Consider the following 24,940-nt stretch of genomic DNA (forward strand, 5'->3'; position numbering starts at 1 on the left):
ATTTCTCAACCCTTCCCAATGTCTTCTGCACTATGTGAACATTCCATCTCCAGCCTGTATTTTATACACTAGACTGGCATTAGAGTGGAAGTTTTCTCTGACATATGTAGAAATTTTGCTATTTTTAGCAATTTCATGCTCTGCATTTCCTAACTATAATTTGGATAGAGAATTGAACTGAGACTGATTATGGAAATCATTTTAACTTCAATTTCCCAGTTTATTAAACAGAAATATGACTGAAGCCCATACAGTCAAAATAATTAGGACTCCCAAAATATATGCAGACAGGTATAAATAAAATAACTGAGTAAATTCTTCAATTTCATGTGATATCAGTGAATATTTAAACTGTACTCTTTCCCTTTCTGCCGTGTGATACCTTCCCCTTTTTCAAGCTAGGGAAATGGAAACAATCTGGCAAACTGGGAACCGTTGTAATTCTTGTGGAAAAAACTGTATTCACTATTTCCACCTATAGAACACATGACAGCTCACCAAAAACAATAAATATGTAGAGAGTAAGGCGTCACATGAGCAAGAACCAGAATGAACCAGAGTAATGAGGCATTTGTACTGTCTTATGCTTGCAGTGAAAAAGGATGAATAAAGATTTTGTAACAGCGCTAAGAAATAATCTTTGGCTGCACATAACAGATGTGCCTGACTGAAATGAAAAAATGTGTGTATTATACTGTGGGTATTTTAATAAAGAGGGAAATGAAAATACTAGTTGGTTAAAACATTATATAATTTCATTATTTTGAGGAAGGATTATAACCTCATTTATACATCTTGGATAAACCTTTCTCTTAGGTCTGTTAACTTGCCTGCTCAGAGACAGAGTTGCTCAGGAGGGAAGTCAACAGGAATAGAAAGTATTTTAAAACTCCATAACAGTATGCCTGTCTCAGCTTGTTACAGCAGCTTTTTGAATATCACCTAGACAGCCTTTAAGACAAATATGTTTAGACGAGATAAAACTGATTGTGCTCCTAGAGAAGATACTAGCAAGTGTTAAAAATGTCCCTGATCAATGCAATAAGATACTAGATCCATATTTTTCTTTATGCAGTTTAGGCAGATGGTTTGACTCTCACCAATCAGCAGTTAAGTTTCAGTATTTCAGATTATCAGAAAAGAAAGTGGAATATTCATAGACTTGAATCAAGTTCACATAATTATAGGCCATGTGTGTTTGGGTTAACTGTGTAAATGTTTCCCTTTTTTTTCTCCTTTGAGTGCGGAGGGAGCTGGGATCTCACTGCTTTCCAGTAATTTAAAAGCAACTGGACATACACATACATTTATAAAACAGCATTTTTTGGAGATGCTACTGGATTGTCAGGAAGTAGACTGCTTAAGTGATTAAAGATAACTCCAGTATGTGATCAATGTCAGATATGCTTCAGAAATTGTTGCTAGAGGCCCAGTATCCCAAGCAGGGAATAAGCCTCTTTAAACTGTGTATGAGCTATACCTAAACACACAGTTTTAAAGAGTACATAGATCAGCACACAAAGTGTTTGAGGGCACAATACAAGCACAGCTTCTGCATTGAATTATTCTGGTATGAACTTGATACAAATGAAAAGTGACAGATTGAATGATGTAAGACTGAAGATTATCTGTAGCACAGTAATTGCAGAAATACCAGTGTGAGTTTTCATGTGCTATATACCATTATGGGTGAGTAGTCATTTCCATGTTCACAGTTCTCTGACCCTTGGAAATCATAGCAGAGAAGCAATCAGTATAGTGGATTTTATGATTTGAGTATGTGTCTAAAGGAAACAAGATAAACTTTCAGACTGTTTGTATATTGTATATCAGAAAGTCATTGGTTGGAATTGCTGCTATTAATTCTTTAGGATCTCAGTTTGAAACAGGGATTTACAGCTACAAGATTCTTCTGTCCCTATACTGAGTTCTTAAACCATGGGTTCACAAATTTTTTCCCTTGTGGACTATTCTCAACCCTCAACATTTTATGTAAAAACTCCTCTGTAACTGAAAACACTGTTAAGGCAGTATGATTACACTGTACAACAGCACACAACTTACCCTGGGCCCTCAGTGGCCTTATTTGCCCTGACCAGCCTCACTTGAGACCTCCACCCACCCCCTCTAGCCACAGGTCCAGGAGCCCCATTTAAGCTCAGATCTGGGCCTCAGTCCTTATCTAAGTAATGCTGGAGGTAGTTCTGCTCCTCATCACCTTTCCAGTTCTGTCTCCTGCTGTCCTGACTGGACTCCCAGCACGGACCTAGAATTATGCTGTAGCCCTGTCTCCTGACTGCACTTCCTGGGTAAGCTCACAGGTCACAGATCTCACTCATTACCTTGCTTTGTTGATAATCACTAGGCTGTCAACAGAAACTGTCACTATCACTAACCTTGTCCTGTTCAGATACTGGGGGCCTATGTCCTGCTCAGTGAGGCACTGCCTGTGCTTTGGTCACCCTTGACTCCTGGCTTGTCTTTCCTCATGGAGCAGTTGCACTCTTGCTGCTCCCTGACCATTTCCCTGTGCATTGTCATTGGCCCATAGGCCAAAATTTATGAACCACAGAGCAAATCCATCCAGTTCTCCTGGCCATAGAACCTCATGTAAAATTACAGATTCCAGTAGAGTTTGTATCAACACAGAATTAGCATGTGTGTTTTTCTCTCCAAAGTCTTCAAGTGTATCTGGCCTTAAATGTTACTCACCCTGCTTTGGATCTTTTGAGCCTGGAATGTTGGCTTACTCTTCATACTGTCAGGTGTATTCTGCAATTCAACCCCAAAATACATTATTTCATCTCAAAGATAGGTTTTCAAATACTCAGCAAAAAATGTTAGATCTTTACTGAAAACCATGTATCTTGACTATTCTTCTAGTGTAACAAAGCTGATCACAGGGGATATATTTTGCAATAGATATATTCTCAAAAACTTGTTGTGTACACCCAGCTCAGTGGGAATATTTAGTGTCAAATGACTACACAAAAGTAGGTCCAAATAAAAAGTTATTGCAAAGATTCTTTGATTACCATAGAATTATTGGCTAAAATAATGACAAAAAATGTAACAGTGATGTTTTGTTTGACTATGAAATACTACCTATAGAACATAAATAGATGTGGTTCTTAACTGAAATATAGATATTGGGAAGACAAAATAGGGTGTCAAAGAATACTTCATGAAATTAATTAATAATGATAGATTTCTACTAATGGTTAGTAACTTCATTCTGTGGTGTTAGCTATAGATACTGATGTGAAAGTATCTGGATATCATGGGGATGAACATGTTAGTATATTACATAATGTAAAAATAATAACACGGATGTGAAATGACAGCACTGCTATCATTTAGCACATAATTCCTCACCCTAGATAAATACAAAAATTTCAAGTACTTTGAGATATTTTTATATATCTCAGTCATTTTTCATCTTCATACCAGGGGATTTCTAGGTAATAAAGTATTTTGTAACATACCTTTCCCTTTTCAAGCTTCATAGTTGCACACCTAAACTGGTTAGCATTTGCTTTCAGAAGCAGATCCTAAAATTAAAGTCATTAGCTTAAAAAATATGGTACATTTGAATTCTCTACTACGAATTTTCCATCCGAAAAAGCCCTGCAGCCCCGACCAGTACATTAATTTGTTTCCAGTGAATGAAGTCTGGACGTAGTTTTGATATGAATTTTCATTCCTGATGAAAGACTTGCAGTAGACAAGATTTCTAAATAGTTCTACCTGGTGGTACCCTTTGCATAGGGCATCAGGCCCTCTGATAGGTCTGCCCACAGGAAACATGTTACTCATTTGGAATTTGAGTTAAAAGCCTCATAATTATCTATGGCACATCAGTACCATAGGCAGTACCTGTTTCCATATAGGTAACAAACAATGGCTTGTTTGTTTGTTTGTTTGTTGGGAGTGGTGGTGCATTAGAGGATGATCTGAGTACTGAGGATTGGCACATCCATAACAGTAACTCCACCTATCATTTTAAAGGGGGAAGCACAGGCAGCCAGTATGTGAATTACCACATTTCTGGTTTTTGGATATTTCTTTTTACTGTAAAGAGAAATCCTTAAGTGTGAAACAGAGTAGATTTTCCAATGGAATTCTGGACAGTAGCTGCCCATAACATCAGTGCTTCCATAGGCTTGCTAGAGCACGGCTTCCAATGTTCTCACTCCTTTTTACAGTTTTTCAGACAGGATACTTACAATGGCAGCTATTGCTTTTTCAAAAATGCTAAGAAACAAATGACATTTCTTACTGCATATTTCTTTCAGGACCCACCATTTCAGCTTGTTTAGCAAATAATCTAGAGAACTGACCTTTGTGAATGCTTTGGATGCCTTTATAACATTCCAGAGATGACAAAAACTGCTGTTATTGCAGCTATAATTTCTGTGGTGGTTTTGCTTTGTTCCCTTTATTCATGCATTTCCTTCACTGAAGAATGGGACTGGTAGTTAAGTGATTTTACAGTTGTCATAGATTTTTGACAATATAGGCACTGTGATATCTTACTTTCCTTTCCCCATGTTTGTGCGTACAAATAAGCACACAGACAAATAAGCAAGTGCTTTCTGCACAATGTGGAAATAATAAAAGGATAGAAAATAATGCAGTATTGTTTGATAATGAAGTACCAAGCATAGGCAATGAGATAGGCCACTAAAAAGAATGCAAAGTGTATCCCCCTAGAATCTATCAGGCATTAAAGCATTTACTACAGTTTGGGAACAGAATCCAACGCCCCTTTCACAAGGACGTGAGGAGAGTCCAGAAACGTGATAAATGGTCTTGTAGCCGCTAATGAAAGCTAGAGTAAGGCATTTGCAGAATGGAGGTGGGAGAGTGCAGATAAAAAGTCAAATAGCATGCGTTTTATCAAGCTTATACTGTGATTGGATTGGATATGGCAATGAGAGTGTGGGAAGGAGGAAAGAAGTGGGAACTGACATTTAATTAATTCCATTCCAAGGAGAGGACGACAACAGTCTGCTTTACCTATAATAGGAGCTAACTCATTGAACAGGATTCGTATCAAAGTTGGGATCAATTCAAATATGTTTCTTTGTGTGAGAGCATTTCTAGGCCCTCCCTTCTCCTGCTCTTTTAACATACAGACCATGTATTCTTCTTCTTTACACACCATGATGACTTCTCACTCTCAGTCTGCTAAGAGAAAGAGTCTGCAAGAAGTCAAGAGTCTGCTGATATTTCAATAGTGGGTGATGGCATGTGGTTATTTATCAGTTAGTATAGAAAACAAACAAAAATATTGAACATATTTTGAATTTTGAAGCCTTAATTATTAAGTGAATGCCTTAAATATCCACATGTCCTGTGGGAGTAAAAGAGCCATCAAACAATTTCAAGCCTGTGAACAGAAGAAAGTAATCATGTTTCTCCCACCTTACATGGTTACTTGTAAAATTTCTCACACAGTACTTATACTGTGAATAAAAGGTGGACCTTGTCTCAAACAATTAATATTAAAATAAGAAAGATGGACAGAGGGTGATAGGACAGAACAGAGGATACCAACTCCATGACTCCAGAGAAAGAGGCATGAACTATTAGCTGCAAAAGCAAATTTGTTCCAGCTAGAGTTCTAAGACTTGTGAAAACTGGAACATATTACAAAACATAGAGTTTGGAAGAAAGAAAAGACTAGAACAAGAACATAATACACTTACTTCTGCTTTTCGGCGATTTTTTGTTTTGATTTCCTCTAACTGCTTTTTTTCCTTTGGGGATTTGTAGGTGCTTGGAGGAACCTGTATTAAAAGGCAATAAACTCCATAATATGTGATATAAAACATTCAAAGTGACTCATGCTTACGGGGAAAAACACATTCACCTTTACTGTAAAATAGCAAAGTTATTTTTTAAAATACTGATTCTTTTCTCTTAGTACCAGCACAGAAGACATGGACAGATTCCAGTCACCTGGGACTGCCCGAGCTTTTCAGGCCTATCCAATGTAATACAAACCCTGGGTAAGACACCAGAAAGAACGAAAAATCTGAAATGAGTACAAGAAAGGCTGAAGATAAAACCTATAGGTCCTATTGAGGGGAAAAGTCGTCAGAAGGGGGAAACGTTCTGTATGGCATCTCATAAACTTCAGTTTCATAGCACTGACAGCCAGATAGGGCAGCTGGATGAAGTTAAGCTGTGGAGCTCTTTGGCACGTGCGCATGTTATAGTAGCTACGAGTTTACAGATGCTCCAAAAGCTTAGGGAAGAGAAATCCTTTGAGGGTTATTAACATGCCTCGGAAGTTCACTGTAGCTCAGGAAGTCTCTGAGCTGAAATGGAGGCTAGGAAGGTAGCTGGATAAAGTAGCAAATAGGCTTGTCTTGTCCCTGTACTCCTCCTAGATACCATGTTCAGCCACTCCTGGAGAAAGGCTATTGGGCAAAATTGGCCTTTTTTCTGGCCCACCATGGCTGCCCTTATATTCTTGTGAAGGGGGTATCACTGGAGATGTAGATTAAATATATGGGGGTAGATGACTGAGAAGGCCTCCTAGCATTATTCATAGATCTGTGAAAGCATTCACAGGTCAGAAAGTACTACAGATAAAACAGCCAGGAAAGAATTATAGCCTGGCTGTCTTATGGCCCAGCAGGGAGAAGGGGGAACAGGGAATGGTGTTGAGTTAGGCTGAGACTTCTGGGGGATTTCAGTATTTGCTGTTAAGCAAAAAACTCTATTTTGTGTTACACACAGCTCTTGTACTTGAGCAATAAATTTTGTCCAGAAGCAATGTCTGAAAAAAGACTGGATGTCTCTTCCCTGTGTGGGTGAGATAGTCTGCCAGTTTACAGGACATCTGCTTACATATTTATCTTGCTAAAAATGTGCTAGTTCAATTAGAAGTTACAGAGTTAATTCAAGAATTACTGGGAAAAATCTACAACCAGTATTGTACAGGAGGTCAGTTTAGGGAAAAGGGGATCCCATTTAGCTTTCTTGGGCTATATAAAGCGCTATGCTTTGAAATACTTATGTACCTGATACACCTTCCACTGCCTTTGCCCTTTGACATCATTATCTCCAGGCAAACAAATGCACAGAAAAAGCTAGCAATTAAATGCACTAGTGAGACTGCTCAAATATTTCTGTGAGTTTTTTAAGTGAAGTAGAACTGAAAGAATTTCCCAGCAGTACCTAAGAACTTTTATTATGCTTTTATGGATGGAGAAATTAGAGCCCAGAGGACCTGCAAAGTGTTGCACAAGCAATGAATATCAGTGTATTTCACTGTTCTTCCTAGTCATGTGCTTTACCTGCAAAACTGTACTCATCTGCCAGGGTAAGCTGAAAATCTCTCTCCTCAGAAACTGCTATGCTTATTCTGTGTAATTTAAGGAGGAGACTTTTCAGTCAGCTTTGTTTCAGAAATGATCCTAGCCTTGTAATTTAGCCCTCAGATACCATGGTGATAATAAGTACCAATCAGACAGACAGATAGACAATACAGCAATTACCCTTTATAATAATAAACCTCCTTACAGTTGCTGGATGGAAGAGGATGAAAAAATCACTATAAATAAATTGTAAATTCCAGCAGTAGAGAGATCAGAAAGGCCAAACTGTATCCACTTTATCCTAATGGGAACAGAAAAGGGCTGGGAGCAAGATGTTTCATGCTTGCTTTTCCCCTCCAACCAGTGGTCAGGCTCACCTATGCTTTCCGAATTTCCTTATACTAGAAGTTTATTTAGGCAGGTACCACAAGAAGAACAAAATGGCATGACCTACTCACTGAGCTGACACCGTGCATGGATGTGGAAAGCAGCAGAACTATAGGCCTTTCTAATGCGACCTGAAACAAGTTGCTCCTGCAATGCATCCTCCTTCAGCTCTGCATAAGCTCCAGCCTTAACACAGACTAGTGCCTTAAAGGCATAAAGTAGTAAATATCCAGAGAATGACAAGTGATTTCTAAGAAATTCACTCAATTTTATTTAACGACCCCAAATAAGCGCGCAAGTAAAAATACCTTATATTAGATGAGTTGAGGCAATTTCACAATGCCCAGAGAATGTAAACTTCAAGAAGAGACGTGAGGGGGAAGATATTATGCAAACCGATGAATAATCACTTTGAACTTTGGTAGTGATCACTCTTCTATTTTTTTTTAATTTACTGTTGTAAGATAGACAAGGGCAGGCTAATGCAATGGTTAATGTAATAAGAGCTTCTATTTTTATACATAACAAGATCATAAAGTTAAAGCATTATCTATATACTTGCAAACAAAATTCTCTTTATTGGCCAATTCACCCATGAAATTATTTTAAACAAGGAAGCAACTCCACCCATGAAGCACAGCTAAAATAATAAGGAAAATATCTAAAGCATACACTAAATTTGGTTGAATGGAGTTACAATAACATATCTCAGTGGGGCTTTTAATTTTTTTAATTACATTATAGCTTTTTAGAAACTCTAAAAATAAAATAATTGCATAATCTTATTATTCTAGTACAGTGCTGATATTAAAGGGATGGATTTTATTGCACTGTAGGTCAAGGCCAAGATATCCAAGGGAGTCAAAAGGTGTCCAAATCCATTTGCATGTTATCAGGTTTAAGCACCTGTGTCCCTTTGGTTCCTTTGCAAATTCCAAGCTAAAGTGTTTTTTTTTTCTGTGAAGAATTGTATTTATGAGAGTGTGTGTGTCTGCTCATCCATATGCTTGTGTGCAAAGGACACTGAAGAGACTTTAGAATCTTTACACCAAGAGGTTTCATTATTAAATTTCTCGGTTAAATAACTTATTTCTTGGAAGGCAGTCTGAGATCAGTGGAAAGGTGTTTCTCCTTTTCACTTTGTCTCCCCCCTTTTTGATGAGTAAACCTTGATTATCCTGACCTTTCAGGTCTATGTGACTGCAAGGAACGCACACAGTCAGTGGAGGGTCCCAGCTCAATGTAGACCACTGAGTAAGACAACCATCCTGTCCTCTGCAATGACCCACTTCTCCAATCCTCTCCTGTGAAGGAAGCATGTGTTGAGTTTACAGGAGAGGAGTACTATCCCAGCTCCTGAACTCAAGGTATGGGATACCTCTCATCTTACTCTGCATTTTATCTCTACTGCAGAATATAATGTAACCCAGCAGGAAGAAACACTTGAAGTAACACTTCTATTAATCAAAATGAATGAATTTCACATAGGAATGCAATAGCTTATCAGTAGTCATTGCTCAAAATCCGAACACCTCCATATGAAATCACACAGTTGTTTCAAAGTGCATTAGTAACTATGCCTCTAGTAATTGTGACTGTGATATTCCATGATAATATGCTACATGACAAGTTCTTTCACAGATGAGTGAGGATCATAAGAAACAGATATCTCATAAAAGTGACAACGTCATGAGAAAATGGAAGAGAATATTCTACAGTAGATTATGGGATACAATCAGGAAGAGCCTTATTTCTGTGCATTCATCTCATTTACATACAATTCCCTACTATGCAGTAGCCAAAACTATGGCCTGCTCTCACTTTCCTACCTCTTTCTTGCCATCTGGGCTGTCTTTTCAGTCTCTGCCAAAAGTTCAGGATCTAAAATGGTGATGCTGGCAACAATATGGCAAATTAAAGTGAAGCTTAATTTGCTGAGATAGGTGCAGAAATGAGCACAACATATGTCAGTGCTAAGCTAATGGTTTGAGATTCACACAAGCTTTTAAATTAGCAGTCTTGGCCAGAATGTAAACCACATTTAGTATAATCCTAACAACACAAAAGAACTTCAGTAAATGCATCTGCATTAAAGCAAATTTATTTTAAGAGGGGCTGCACAGCATAAAGGTACTAAAATGACAGCAATATGACTCATTCCTATACTGATTAAGTAGTTATTAAATGCAGTTTTTCAGAGCCTGGTATTAAACTGTTTCAATGTAAAATCCCATTAACTATATAACACGCTACCATTAAATTGCTCTGCTATCCTAACATATAAGTGGTTTCTACAAGCATTCAACACATGTATTATTTAAAACATGAAGTGCTAATAGAAGGTCACAGATAATGCCCAAAACTATGACTTCCAAGCTCACTTCCCACTGCTTTTAATTATAGATGATCTTGGATTCTTTATTAAGTTAGTCAGAGCAACTTGATCCCAAATCCTGTTTGCCTTATTCCAGTGACCTAACTTAAAAGCAATGATGTCCCTCCAGATTTATACCAGTGCAGCTGAATCAGAATCTTAAACAATTCATAAAATAAAAGCTTAGCATTTCAAAAATAAAGTCTAGTCTCAATGATATGTGAGCAATAAGTTTAAACTGAAAAACATTAATGTAGGAGATTCAACATTAATGTAAATAGCAAGTAATAAAATTCCACCCTCAAGGAGGAGCTGCAAACCTAGAGTCCACCTCATCTTCACCAAAATTGCTTTGCCATTTATTTTAGTGAGAGCTCATCTATAAACAAATCAGTCTAAATTTATAAAAACTGACATTTGACTATTCTTTTCTGATTTGCCTCAGTGCATTATTCTTGTTGATCTGTCAAAGGTTGCAGATTTTCCACAATTATTTTGAAAGCAACTATTAACCACATACTATAACTTTGTGGCCAAGAACACAGAAAACTTAATATCTCACAAAGAATAAAAAGACTCACAGGCTGACTTTTTTCCAGTACTGGTATTGGCAGAGGTATAGGAATGGCACGAGGTTTAGGTACAGTCAAATTAAATTCCTTTGGCTGAGTGACCGTCGAAGTCTTGACAATGGTAGTACAATTACTTAATTTATCTGCGAACTGTTCAATCACTTGTTGCATTTTTGGCTGCCATCTGCAAATAAAAAAAGGCTTTTCAATTTTATTTCATTTTTGTTTTTGTACAAGCTTACAATGCAGTATCTGAGTTTGGCATTGGTGTAAATACTATAATGCTTTCAGCCATTCTGTTGATTCCCTTTTAACAAAATTGACCCGTGAATTTATACCAATGATTTAGTTGCATTGTATTTCTCAAATTAAGGTATACTTCACTTTTTGATAGATGCTAGTCTACTTTATTCAGACTACTGGAGGTGAAATAGCCATAGGTTTTGCTAAATAAGCAACTATGTTGCCAGTTCATTTTGCAGCAGGACAAGACTGTAAATCAGAGAAGCACTTGTCAGAAGCAAAGTACATACAGACAGAAAGACTAAAGACAAACACTGGTCTAAGTGTTATCATTCTTGCTGTCTGACAGAGCAGACATACATTAATCTCACAGCACATGCAATTCTAATAAAAAACTAGAAAGATGTAAGGAATTTGATAGAATTAATGAATGAATCCCCAAAACAGAATTTGGTGACTGTGGGGCAGTTGAGATGATTTCTGTTTCTTTTTTTGGATTTTGGCTTGTATGAATGTTGGAACTTCTTACCAAGAATGACAGGAAGGTGTAGAGTCTCAGGATAACACATAAGTAAGTTATCACAGGGCTAACTATGGTATCAGCTTCATGTCAGTTATTCCTCCTCCATATGTGTCCTTCCCTTAAGTATTATACATGCAAGGGAGTTTTCCCTGAATTAAAAAGCAGCTGACACTACAAATTTACAGTAACATGTTTGCGTCTGTTACCTTAGCTAGTACTGTCACTGTGGGATGAGGCTTAAAAGTAACTTCTGAAAGTAGCTTTGCTCTATTAAAATAAATGGGACTCTTAATATTAACTTTATTGATGTTAGAAAGAAGAATACAAAGATATATTTAAAAGAATTTGAGATACTGAATTGATTAAAATGATCAGTGCATCCTAAGCCCCTTGAAGGAAGTTTTTAACCCAATAACCAAATATGGCCTTGAATATTCTTGTACAACTTCCATTTACTTCTAGGCATAATGTGTGCTCTTTACATTGAATATAACTGAGTGTGAAGGACAGCTCCAATGAGCTTTATATTAATGAAATATGAGCAATAGATTAAGCATCTATGTGCGTGCATATGTACACATAAGTAGTGTAAGGATGTGTGTGTATATCTCTATATATTTATGTCTGTAGCTGCATATTGTTGTAAGCATATTTATGGTTAGAATGCTACACTGGAATATATTCAGCCAAATTCTGACCTCAGAGATATCCCTGCAATTCCAGTAGAACTCAGTGGAACTGTGAACATTGCAGGCCAAATTTGTATCACAGCATTTGCTAATTTGGCCTAATCTAAAGAGTATGAAAGGGTTAATCCTACTGACTTTGATATGAAGGTTAGAAAATGATGCAAACTCTTTTTCAGCTGACAGAGTTTGCAACACAGTTTTGTCTAACAGTGTTTGCCATTGTCTGTGGTAACCTATACTGCAATGAAAACGTGATTGCAGCCACATAAGTGTGCCAATGGTAGCACTAATCTTTCTGTCCTGGGTAAAAACAGTGAAGAAGTGACACAATAGGCTGCAGTGTGACCTGAGATATGGCTACTGTTCTCCCCATGAAAATTCTCCAGTTTGGCACGGGCACTCATGCTGCTGTATCACCTCCTAACCAATGTGTGGCCACACCCAACAGATCTGAGCATTTAAACTGTTAAATGCTACTGCAATCGTGTAAATAAATAATAATTTAGAAAGGCTTGTTTACCTGCTTATCTGATTTACTCAGAAGGGATTTTAGGACCATCTGCATAAACAAGGTTGAGCATAAAACCAGGCTCTGGGAAGTTAAACATCTTTTTTGTGTGCTTAATGTTATACAGATGTTGAAGTGACTTATGAGGCTGGAATCTAACTCTGTAAGATAAATTGAACCCTCTAGTTTTATTTGGAATATAAATGTGGCCCTGAGAAACACTGCCACATTCAGTGGCACTGAGAAACAAATGTGCAACAGCTGGAAAAGGACTTTTCTATGAGAGAATGTTGCCTCTGGTTAAGTAAAAGGGATTACTATAGTCTCACGAAAAACAGTGAGGGTTCTGAGTCACTTCAATAGGAGAAACACCTTAAAAGCAAATTGAATTTTCAGGGGAAGCTTTCTCCAGGGTATTGCATTTAAACTTTGAGGTGAACACAGACTATTAAGTATTGCTTACCTTAGCAGTGGATCAATCCAGTTCTCTTTTACATAAAGGGAATCATAGAAATGACTCCATTCATCTTTTATCCATGTGTTCAAATTCAAGGCATTGAAGAAGAATCTAAGAAACTAATAAGATTAAATGTAATGAACTGAAGGTATGATGTATATAAGACTACAGAAAGATAATTGGTTTTACTACAAACACTGCTGAAGAACTTGATTGTATTTTACCTCACAGTTATAATCAAGTATGTTCAATATTTGTAGGTTCTTCATCCTGTTAGGACTGCTTCATGTCTTTGAGCCCTCTTTTGTGAAACATTAATAGATACTAAAACATTTTTACTGTCCAAAAAAATCTAGTGGTTACAACATGTGGGTGTTTTGATGCACCTTGAACTTGCTTCAACTATCATGAAAGACAGACTTTTACTAGAAAATAAAGTAATTGTTATTGCAATACACTGATTTTAGTCTAATTATACAATACAGTTTTAAACTCTAATATACCAATGGGCAACTCCTGATTATCTGTTGCTGGATGATCCACGATGCCCAGAAACATCTTGGGCCTGGCACTGCGTCTGAATTAATAAGTGCCTTTCAGTTCCCTGGGAACTGGGAAGGAAGGACTGGTGAGAACTTTAGTAACTGCTATACAACCTGGTTTCTTGTTTTCTTTAAACATTATTAATTGGCATATTCACATTAAACTAAGAAGACTGAAATTTGGCACACTTCTACATCGCAGGGCTCTGCATGCCGGAGAAATAGCAACTAATATTTGAACTTTCTTTTTCCACAGGAGTTCACCAGGAGGTCAACAGCCTTTCTTTCAAACTTAAATTGTTCAAATGGCCTTTTGAAACAGACTCTTGAAAAACAGCCTCAGATTCAGCATGTACCATTGATGGCGATATAAATTCCAAATGTGAATCTGAACTTTTTCATTAAAATTCTTAGAAATGAAAGTACAGGCAAGTATTATGCTGGAATAACCCCAACAATAGAAAAAAAAACCTAAATAATATGGACATTATGGGACATGGTGGAAAGTAGCATGCAGTCACTTGAGTAGCTCCAAATGGAGATGGCAGGGTTTATTAGTTCAGACTTGGCATCAGTCCTGTCTTATCTGTGTTGGTTTCTGCAAAGCCATAAAGGTGTTTGTACTCTGTGGTCGCAAGAACCTCTCTCTCTTTTGTTTCTGAAGGACTAGCAGGGAACTTATTAATTTAGGTGCAAGGCCAGGCCCAATATGGCTCAGAGCCATGTGAATAACTCAGCGATAAACCATTCTGATTCGACTCTAGCTGTTTGCTAGTGGATGTCCAACAACTGTAGAAAGCCTGTTACTTGAAAACTATAGCCTCGGTGTAACCATTTCCAAGGAATTAACCTGTGAATTTAGTTTTATTTTCAACTATTACACTTTTGGTAGGGTCAGAAGTCTAAGCAACAACTGAATGACTGAATGCATCTTACCACCTTAGATTCACATTCTTGTCTAGAAATTACTGTTCTTCCCCAAAACTGCAGATGCTGGTGTATCAACACATCCTCCAAAAGAAGAGACATTCACCCGTAAAAGCATGAATATAAACTAAACTTTGAATTAAGAAATAAATTGTTTTATCGGTGCTTCTAGATTCAGTGGAGTTTGCTAAGTATATGATAAGGGAATATGTTTCATCCCACTGGTCAAAAAAGTCATTCATTCTCCTTACGGAGGATCTTTCTTTGTAGTACATGCATGTTGGATTCCATTTTTCACCTGACAGTCATTTGTACTTGTGCAATGTAGATATGAAATGCTAAAAGATTAGACAATTCATAGTCTCCAAGACAACTGATGCACTGCATATATACTACTTTCTACCAGTTATCATAACAAAATTTTATATCCACGTATCACAGGTTTAGTTATGATTATAGACTCAGAAGACTAGGGAGTCATGCCTACTGCCATAGTATTCTTCTTACTCTATGGAAGGCTTTGACTATACTCAGGATTTATCAAAAATATGTTTTTTAAACCAATTTAAGCAAGTCTGTATACAGGTGTGGATTGAAAATGAGCTGATATACTTAAAATCGGGCAGACTGAGGGGAGAAGCTAGTTTCAAATTTATGGGTACTTAGAAAGTTCACACAGGAAGCTGATGTGGAAATACTGCAGGTTGCGATCTGTAAATCCTATAGTTTTCTTTCACTAGTTTTCTTCAAGCTGAACACCTCCTCCCTCTCTGTGTCCTGTTTTCCTTTCATGTAGCCTAGTCCATCCTCGCTGGCAGCAATCAGTTGTCTGTTACACGCCACATGGTACTAAGCCTCTGAATTATTGTTGTTTGAGCTCTCTCTAACTGATTTTCTCTGTCTACGTCTTTTAAATATTTGTTTTAACTATGTACTTGCAACTACCTCTTCAAGGAAGATGAAACTAAAACAAATCCTGATTAAAGGATACAAATCAGCCTAACAAATCAGTTTATCCAAAACAGCCTAACACTTTAAAAAATAAAAATAAAAAAAAAATATATATATACACATATTCAGATCATTTAGCTTTTTAACAAGTCAGGGTTTTTTTGGATTGCCAGCAGCTTACAGTTAGTGATTTCTAGTGTTGTCTTTAACAGCTGGCTATTATCCCTGCAGGCCTCTCACTGCATCTCCAGTTATGTACTGGTCATTAACATTTCACACTCTGTTAGGACAAATGGGTAATTATGTGATTAATAAATGCTGTGAGGTGTCTCTATGATTTACAGGGAATGGTGAACTGTGTAATCAGATATTGCTACTGTGATATATGCTTTAGTATTCTGTGTTTTAGTCACAGTCCCTAGAGAAATGCTAAAATAAAGATGTGCCCCCATGCATCATACCAGAGAAGGCTTTGAATGCTGCCCTGGAACGGTTATCCAGGCACCGCAACAGCAATACGAGGATTGCAAATGGCAACCCAGGGACTGCCAAACAGCAGTTCTGACCCAGTCTGTCTGGGCCAATGTCCACAGTCTTGGCTCTGATAATCCATATCACAGATGGTGAATGTGGGCAGAATTGGACCCATGAAACCATAAAACATTTTTAATTTCTTTACAATAGGAACTTCTGTGTTTTGTGAACTGAATCATTAGGAAAAATCCCTTATATTTCAGTTTTGTCTTCGGCCACATGTGAGCAGGCGGCATCCCCAGCATCAGTAGTCTCTGCTTTTATAGCAGCAGACTTCATCTTGAAGTTCACACCAATTATTGTTCAGATGTTACTGGTATTAGTCTGCTTAGGGAAGTCACCAGACAGTCATTTTGATAACAGCATTATTCTGCTTACTCCTCTTACCACTCTAGAGTAGTTTCTCTACTCACAGAGCATGATAAGACGGATTCACTTCTCCTCTGGGAGAGGTGGAATTACACCAGGAATGAATTGTACCCATTTTTACTATTTTAATTTACTCTGGTCGTCATAAAACAGAACAGGATTGTATAATTAAAGACTGTTTTGTAGTGTTTAATTTGCATAGGTGGGCTGAATTAATGTCTTGTTTTTGAGAACTTGCACATGTTCTGCTAATATTGCCTTAATGTATTTTTAAATGGTGAGATTGTATAGATTTTTCAAAAAGCGAACCAAAAAATGTGAAGTTTCCTTATCTGGGATTATCTTTACATCCATATAGTCATTTGCAGAGCTAAAATCTTTATACTCACAACATAAGCTTTAACTCTAGAGTTAAGGAAGTAACTGAAAGCAGTAGCAGATTCAGTTCCCCCATACAGATCAGTCACTACCTGAGAATGAGATTATTTTGGCTGAACACACCCATAGATTTTTGGCAATCAAGGAGGTTCCTGTCCACTTCTCTATTCATTTGTTGATTCTTTCCCTCTCGCTGTAGTTTAGTTCTTCAGTTATGCCAGTTCAAGTACCTGTAGAATTGTACCTTTCAACTGCAACACAGAAATGAAGAGGAAGGCAAGAAGCTCTTAAGAAGGCTTTCCTACCTAGAAATTGTAATGGGTAATTATGCTTTGAGGATCCTTGATTAAAGTTCCAGAGGAAAGTGTCCTAGCATGGACTTGGATCGTTCTGCCATTGTTTGACTCAACTTTGACTCCTTTTGCCCACATGTCCTCCAGGGGCCTGATCCTGTCCGTTCCTATTTCATCACAGTAGCAATTACTGTGTTCTTATATAGTGCTTTTCATTTGCAGCTCCCAAAGGTCTTTATAAAGGACTTCACTACTGTTAGCAGCAATCAGAATATGAAACAGAACAAAACAGGTTCCTGAAGGCTAAAAAGCAAACACTATTTTTTTTTGCATTTTATACAAGGCAAGTATGAAATTATAAAGCTATTTTCTTCAACTTCTATTTCAACTGTCTTTTCTCTAACATACAAACCCTGAAATTTTACCACAAAAATAAAATAACATGCATGAATAATGAAAAACAAAAGTAGGCTTGAACTAGCAATGCATAGCTAAGTTTCTTAGCGGTACAATCCTGCTAAGGTTACAAAATTGGGTTTTAGCCTGTGATTTTGTAATTACATAACCCTAAAGAATTCCTGAATGTATTCTTAACATTACAAAATGAGATCTCATAATTTTCTGTTCAAGCATTATTTTTATGCCTGGATATTCTGCCTAAATGAAAATATTTAAACATGCACCAGTCATAGGGAAACACTTTGACTTTGATTAGAATGGATTCCATCATGCAGTCCTTTAAGAGAAAGATTGCTCACAAATGGATCTCATTCAAGTGAATAATCCACTTAATTTCATGAAGACTACCCATTATCTGCATGATTAAGATAATTCCAGTCAGTGTCTGATGTGTAGAAACATTTCTTTTTTAATTAAGGTAAATCTATTCCAAATAAATATATGTGAATAATTATTTTGCACCTCAATTAAGCTTGGATACAATAGTCATCAGAGGATATCTACAGGTCAGCATCCTGAAGGAGCATCTCAGATTTCTGACAACTTCAGGCTGTTGCTACGGCTGCAAATCTGCCTTCTGCTGTTTTTGTCTCTGTTGCTGGGGGACCAAATGCTGCTTCTAAATCCTCTGCTGCAGGTGCATTCATATAATCTAGCATCAGTTTGGAGACAAAGAACCTCTTTTGATGCAAGAGAAGGAAACCTAGGTATGATGGTGGTGAGGCTCTGGTAAAACACTTAAGCAAACAAAATTACATGTACAGGAAAAGAGTAGCAGGTGCAGAACATCACATAATGCTGCACTTTCCCATCAGAAGGAAAATTATTCCAGACGAAGAAGGAGAAATTATTTGAAATAAAATGTCAAGGCGCTGATGCTCAAACCATATAAAGCTAGGTGAATGGAATCAACAAGAAATAACTGGCATGAAGTGGGAAGATTGTGTCGCTAGCTGTATGAGCTCAAGATGCATCCAATCCAGTGGCTTGTTTCTAAGACGCTTATCAAAGAAGGGGCTGGGAGAGCATTTTAGACAAACAGTCATTTGTCTGTCTATCAGATTATGATAATTCTTCCCGCCGCTTCTCTGTTTTTTCTAACAGTTAGTGAAATGTATCATTTTTGTCTCTGAACAGAATTAATAAAAGCATTCCATGGTAAGCTCATCAAAACAAAGTGTTTCTAAAAGCATTATATAGGCAGCCTAATCTTCTTTCTCCCTGCATACTATGTAGCAACTTTACTCACGGAAGGGGCACTGGCATCCACATGAACATTCAAAGTAATCAGTATAAAGATAAACCTTAACTTTTTGAGTGCTGATTACCAAAATTTGCCTATCTCCTGAATCTCACACTTACACAGAAAACTATATAGCTGTTATTCAAGTCCTGTGTTTGGACACACTTTGAAACATCTGGATGATCAGAGTTTACATATGCTGTGTCAGCAGTAATTTCATTTTTAGCCTATTTTCATAAGAAAACAGGGTTTATGAGAAAACATTGTCTGTTTATGCCTCTGCCTGCCTGTCCTCACCACATAGGTTTTGAGACAATCGCCACTTTCAACCAGTTTGAAAGAGAAGCAAAAAATACTTCAAATTCTACAGGTTTCAAGAAAATTAGCAAACAAATAGAGGAGAGAAATCCAAATCAGTGACTTGAATGAAGAAAAGGCAGGCCTTTGTTGTGTCTTCTCTTTAGCAGCAATGGATTGGCCAATTTCATATATGTTCTAACTAGGTAACTGGTACTTGCATAGCTCCAAACTAGCAATTGTTTCTTGGGAAGGAGAAAAAGGGATGGATGGGCAAGGGATGGGCAAATAAACAAAGTGGTACTAGATTGTTCAGGCAAAAAAGAACACAAATCAGCAGGAGCCACAGTTTTCAACAGGTTCATTGCTTATGGAAAAAGCTTGTTCTATTGCCTTAAAGTCAAAGAAAGAATATGAGCAGAGCCAAGACTAAGTATGTAAATTAGAGAATAATGTAAATCATATGATCTGTAAGTCATGTAATCATTTTAAATTCTCAGATGATGTAAAATACATTTTTACCTGATCTTTGACTGAATATGAGCTAGTCAGTGTGTGAACTGAAGATTTTTGTGACAACAGAATACTGATTTCCTATAATTTAAATAGAAAATGACCCTAATTTCTCAAATTGAATTATGCTGAAAGTGGAAAAAAATCATCAGATTAATCAAACACAAAGAAGGGATAGCTAATTATTATTTTAAAAATGTTTTGTACTTTTATTACCTTATGCATTTTTGCAGTGTCCAAAGATTTCACAATTCTGCTGAAGTGCTGAAGACCAAGTTCTTCTAGTTGAAAAGTGGCCAGATAACAAATAACTATCAAAAGATACATATATTTAAAACACAGCAGAAAATTCTAGGAAACTTATACCTTATAATCACCAGACTCTGAGATTTGGACCATTATTACAATTTTAAATAGTCTTGAATACTGTTTATCCAGCTGGGCAATATAAGGCTTGACAAATGAGAAGTTATAACAAAATGTTAACCTTATGTTCATTATTAGCACGGGTGACTCTATCTTATGGCTCATATAAATCAGCTATTTGTCTCTTGAGTCACATCTAAGCTAGTGTAAATCTTCATAATTTCATAGAAATTATAATACCTGAGGATCTGGGCATTTACACAAAAAGCATAAAACAATTATAGCTATCTAAAGTCATTCAAAGAGGTCCTTCTGAAGCCTGCAAATATCTGTTTCCAAAACTGGGAGATCTGCCATAGCAGAGTGCGGAGGTCTGTAAGGCTGAAGGCAAGCTCTTGCAGGGACAGCATTGAAGCTCTAAGTTTCACAGTCACTTCATTAGGCCAACACCACCACTAAACTAAGCAGCTCCGTCAACCCCTGCTTGCTTGTTCCCATCCCCTTCCACTTCCTGGTGTTTCTTTTCTTGGGCAAGTACAATCATCCACAAAGTCCAGTTACGCCCGATCGTGAATTCTAACCTGAAGCAGCTTTTTGACTAGTTCACTGGATGGCTGCTAAACACTTGTGGCTGCTAAACACTAAGAGAAGACAGCACATGGGGTCAGACTGAGCGGCAGTGAAGAGAGAAGGAGCAGCCTGGTTTTTTGGGTAGCAGTACCAGCTTATACACCAAACACCTGCATATCATACCTGTGCAGGTATGGAGTCAGGGAGGAAAGGAGTCAGAGGGCTCCTGAGAGACATGACTGAACAGTTTTTGACAGAATTCTGTTTTCGGAAACAGCTCTTTTGATGTAACCAAAATTTTCAGTATAAGCAAACTTACTCTGGCAAACTTTCATGCGAACAGGAGATGTAAATGATAGTGAAGTTTTCAACATATTCTGTTTTTAACATTTTCAGAGTGGATAGTTCTTATTTTTCTGTTCCAAAATCAGAATTTGTTGTATATAACAAAAATGTTGTCAGAAAATATCATATTAAAATCCAACATTTCATTTGCTCTGAAGTTTTCTGCAAGTGACCATTTTGTGGAAAATTTTGTAATTTTTTAAAATTCTGAATTAGAATAGAAACAACTTTTTAAATTGTGGAATTCTCTGGGGAATAGAAAATATAATTCTCACACCCTCTCCAGCAAATATGGAGTTTGATACAGGAAGAGGCACAGTCAGTGCTGTGAGATTTCTATGGACCTGTAAAGCTGGGGAGCTGCTGTATCAACCTTTATTTAACCATAATGACTTTGATCAATCAGGCTTCACTTGCGCTGAAGTATTTTAGCTGCCACCAAATTGCAATGATCAGTAAATCCTGACCAACATGCTGCAGCCAGGTCGGTGTATTGTTAGAGACTTCAGTCTTGTGCTTCAGCATAGCAACATGTTTAAGCAGTCTTAGTGGAATATACGTTCATCTCCTACAAGCTTTATTAAATTCAAATCTTCTCACACATAGCAACAGCCTTTATAAGCAGCTTTGATCATTTAAGTGTCAATGAAGCTTGGCAAAAGGAATCACAAGCAGCTTAAAAAAAAAAAATCTAAGCCAATGACCTTAGACTCTCAACTTATTGACAAAGGAAAATCTTCCGGGGTCTCCCCTCTGCCTATGATTAATGGAGGCCTTTAAGTAGACCAGTCCTGACAATCCAATTATAGCAACACTCAGCTTAAAGGTATAATTTACGTGTCCCAGACACTGAAAAACATGGCTTTGGAGAAATGTAGATAATGAAGCATTATCATTTAGAATAAACTTAATATTAATTTAATTTTATCCATAGTAGTTTAAGTTCCTCTTAGTTTGATATTTGACTTAGATTTCTATACCTTACCTAGTATTGTGACAGAAGCAACTAGAATTTCAGTGAAAATTAATAGTTTTTAAAACATAAAATGTAAAGTTACTTTAATTAGATACATTTTTCTAATTTTGAAAGTGGACAACTTTAAATAAAATTGATTGGATTTTTAAAAGTGCCCACAAAACTTCAGAACATATATGACTTAGAGAACCAATGACAGTGTGATTTGTGATCCCAACTTCTTCAGGAAATTTATAAATCAACCTCAGTATATCTGTATTAAGTAAGTGCATAGCATAAAAATATTTTTAAAATGACTGTTTAATGTACTTCTCAACTACTGAAATAACCTTGGGGATAAGAACTACTCTGATTAACTAGCTCATACTATCAGGTATAGTTGTATTGTAACTGATTCTAACTAGCTAACTGGTGAAAGGAAGATAACTGATCTAGTTCATGGAGAAAAGACAGAAGTCTGCTTATGTCACCGTGATGGCCAGTAATGAAGGTTGCATGACAGAAACCTCTGGATGGAGAGAAGGAATGGTCTCGTCATACTGTGAGGGTGTTCCTACCTTCCTCAGCAGACACAGCTTTGTTATACAGTTTCATATGTGAATGGTAGAGGTGCTACATCTCCCAGAACAGAATAAAGAGAAGCCCCTGAACAACATTTTTTAAAGTGACAGTTGAACTATCAAAACACTTCTAGTCACTGATGGTTTTTTCCATCTGTAAGTTACAATTAACCCAACCTTCAGGCATATTCTGCGGAACTTTCGTAGGTAAATATCCCATTAACACCTGTGAACATCTAGACTAAACACAAATTTCAGGATTTAGGCTTTACGTTGTAAGCGCATTGGAAAGGGTCCTAAATTTCATACTCCATTGAACACCATGACAATGCTTCAAATGTAATATAATATTAACAGCTGAACTAATAAAATAATATTTTTTAAAGTGCTCAGTTAAACAAATTTGGCATTTAAAAAAAACTTACCCACATAGAGATTACGCTCAGAAAACAGGCAATGTTTTCCATCCCGAACAAAAAAGGCATTGACTACTACATCCAATAAGGACTTATATTCTATGCATCCAGCTAGTGTTTCCAACACAAAATTTTCATCCGTCACATTAAGAGTCTATAGAGATACAAAATTAATAATGATTAATGCATTCTGGAAAGAAAATGCTATTTGGGTGCAAAACAAGTACAATCATTTTATGGTAATTAAAAACATGGGTACTGAACAGCAGCAACCGAGGTAGGGCTGATACACTTCTAATACTAGAAAAATATGGGCAGTCCTAACAAATTAATAACCCTTGTTAAGTAAAATGTAATCCCCCCAAAATTAGGCTTTCAGTTAATTTGCTGACACGTGCATTTAGTTACAAGGCCTTGATGTGTGAAAGTCAACAGTTAATGCAATGAAAATGTGAAACGCTTGAGCTATGAACAATGATTAACTTAGTCAATAGTATGAGAAAGCTTCAATAAGATTTTGACCTTCTGGTAGGAAATTTGCTTTATCAATAAAACACCTGTTCTATGCAGGTGAAGTCTGAGCTACTTGGGGAACCTAAATCTAGGAGAGGAGCTGGAGAGCAATTATAGAAAAGACACTTAACTGCTACTCTAGCCTAAAATGCGAGAGTGTGACTATTTTAATCTAAACTTGTGAGTGCCAGGATTCTTGTTAATGAAGATAGTATGTTTCTTATCCAGCTTTGCTCTCTGGTTATGCATAATGTTCATGCAATACCATAAGAGAACAGGGACAGATGTCCACTGCACTCCATTTGGGTTCTACCTCACAATCCCTGTAAAAAGTTTAAATACTTCTGAGCTTTACAGAGTTTCACTCCTAATAAACAACCTAGGGAATTTCTGTTATTACATGAGATACACTTCCAGAATGAACCATCTTTAAAATATTGGAATAAAGTCTGAGGCCCAGAGCAGTTTGTTATTACAGAATCACAGAATCACAGAATCACTGAGGTTGGAAGGGACCTCTGGAGATCATCTAGTCCAACCCCCCTGCTCAAGCAGGGTCACCTAGAGCACATTGCACAGGATTGCATCCAGGCGCATTTTGAATATCTCCAGAGAAGGAGACTCCACCACCTCTCGGGGCAACCTGTTCCAGTGCTCTGTCACCCTCACAGTGAAAAAGTTTTTCCTCATGTTAAGATGGAAGTGTCTGTGTTTCAGTTTGTGCCCATTGCCTCGCGTCCTGTCGCTCGTCACCACTGAAAAGAGTCTGGCCCCATCCTCTCGACACCCTCCCTTCAGATACTTGTACACATTGATAAGATCTCCTCTCAGCCTTCTCTTCTCCAAGCTAAACAGGCCCAGCTCTCTCAGCCTTTCCTCATAAGAGAGATGCTCCAGTCCCCTAATCATCTTTGTGGCCCTTCGCTGGACTTGCTCCAGTAGTGCCACATCCCTCTTGTACTGGGGAGCCCAGAACTGGACGCAGTACTCTAGATGTGGCCTCACCAGGGCTGAGTAGAGGGGGAGAATCACCTCCCTCCACCTGCTGGCAACACTCTTTCTGATGCACCCCAGGATACCATTGGCCTTCTTGGCCACAAGGGCACATTGCTGCCTCATGCTTAACTTGGTGTCCACCAGCACTCCCAGGTCCTTCTCCGCAGAGCTGCTTTCCAGCAGGTCAACCCCCAACCTGTACTGCTGCATGGGGTTATTCCTCCCCAGGTGCAGGACCCTGCACTTCCCTTTGTTGAATTTCATGAGGTTCCTCTCTGCCCACCTCTCCAGCCTGTCCAAGTCTCTTTGAATGGCAGCACAGCCCTCTGGCGTATCGGCCACTCCTCCCAGTTTTGTATCGTCAGCAAACTTGCTGAGGGTGCACTCTGTGCCTTCATCCAGGTCATTGATGAAGAAGTTGAACAAGACTGGACCCAGGACTGACCCCTGGGGGACACCGCTAGCTACAGGCCTCCAACTAGACTCTGTGCCACTGAGCACAACTCTCTGAGCTCTGCCATTCAGCCAGTTCTCAATCCACCTCACTGTCCACTCATCTAACCCACACTTCCTGAGCTTGTCTATGAGGATGCTATGGGAGACAGTGT

General features: G+C 37.7%; 1 protein-coding gene across 3 annotated transcripts in view; it reads right to left on the minus strand.

The window, feature by feature from the left end:
- CFAP99 (cilia and flagella associated protein 99) overlaps nt 1-24,940 on the minus strand; it is a 65,074-nt gene that overhangs the window by 20,649 nt on the left and 19,485 nt on the right. For 2 of the 3 annotated variants that reach the window (XM_067297195.1, XM_013959940.2), the window contains exons 3-9: nt 22,833-22,977; nt 19,807-19,901; nt 13,091-13,203; nt 10,674-10,848; nt 5,712-5,792; nt 3,486-3,551; nt 2,713-2,772 (exon numbers count right to left, since the gene is read on the minus strand). In XM_067297195.1, the coding sequence (XP_067153296.1) occupies nt 2,713-2,772; nt 3,486-3,551; nt 5,712-5,792; nt 10,674-10,848; nt 13,091-13,203; nt 19,807-19,901; nt 22,833-22,977 (735 nt within the window). The remainder of the gene's footprint in view (nt 1-2,712; nt 2,773-3,485; nt 3,552-5,711; nt 5,793-10,673; nt 10,849-13,090; nt 13,204-19,806; nt 19,902-22,832; nt 22,978-24,940) is intronic. The other variant, XM_013959941.2, reaches the window with a different exon arrangement.

This window comes from Apteryx mantelli, chromosome 5 (assembly GCF_036417845.1).
Source record: "Apteryx mantelli isolate bAptMan1 chromosome 5, bAptMan1.hap1, whole genome shotgun sequence".
Lineage (NCBI taxonomy): Eukaryota > Metazoa > Chordata > Aves > Apterygiformes > Apterygidae > Apteryx > Apteryx mantelli.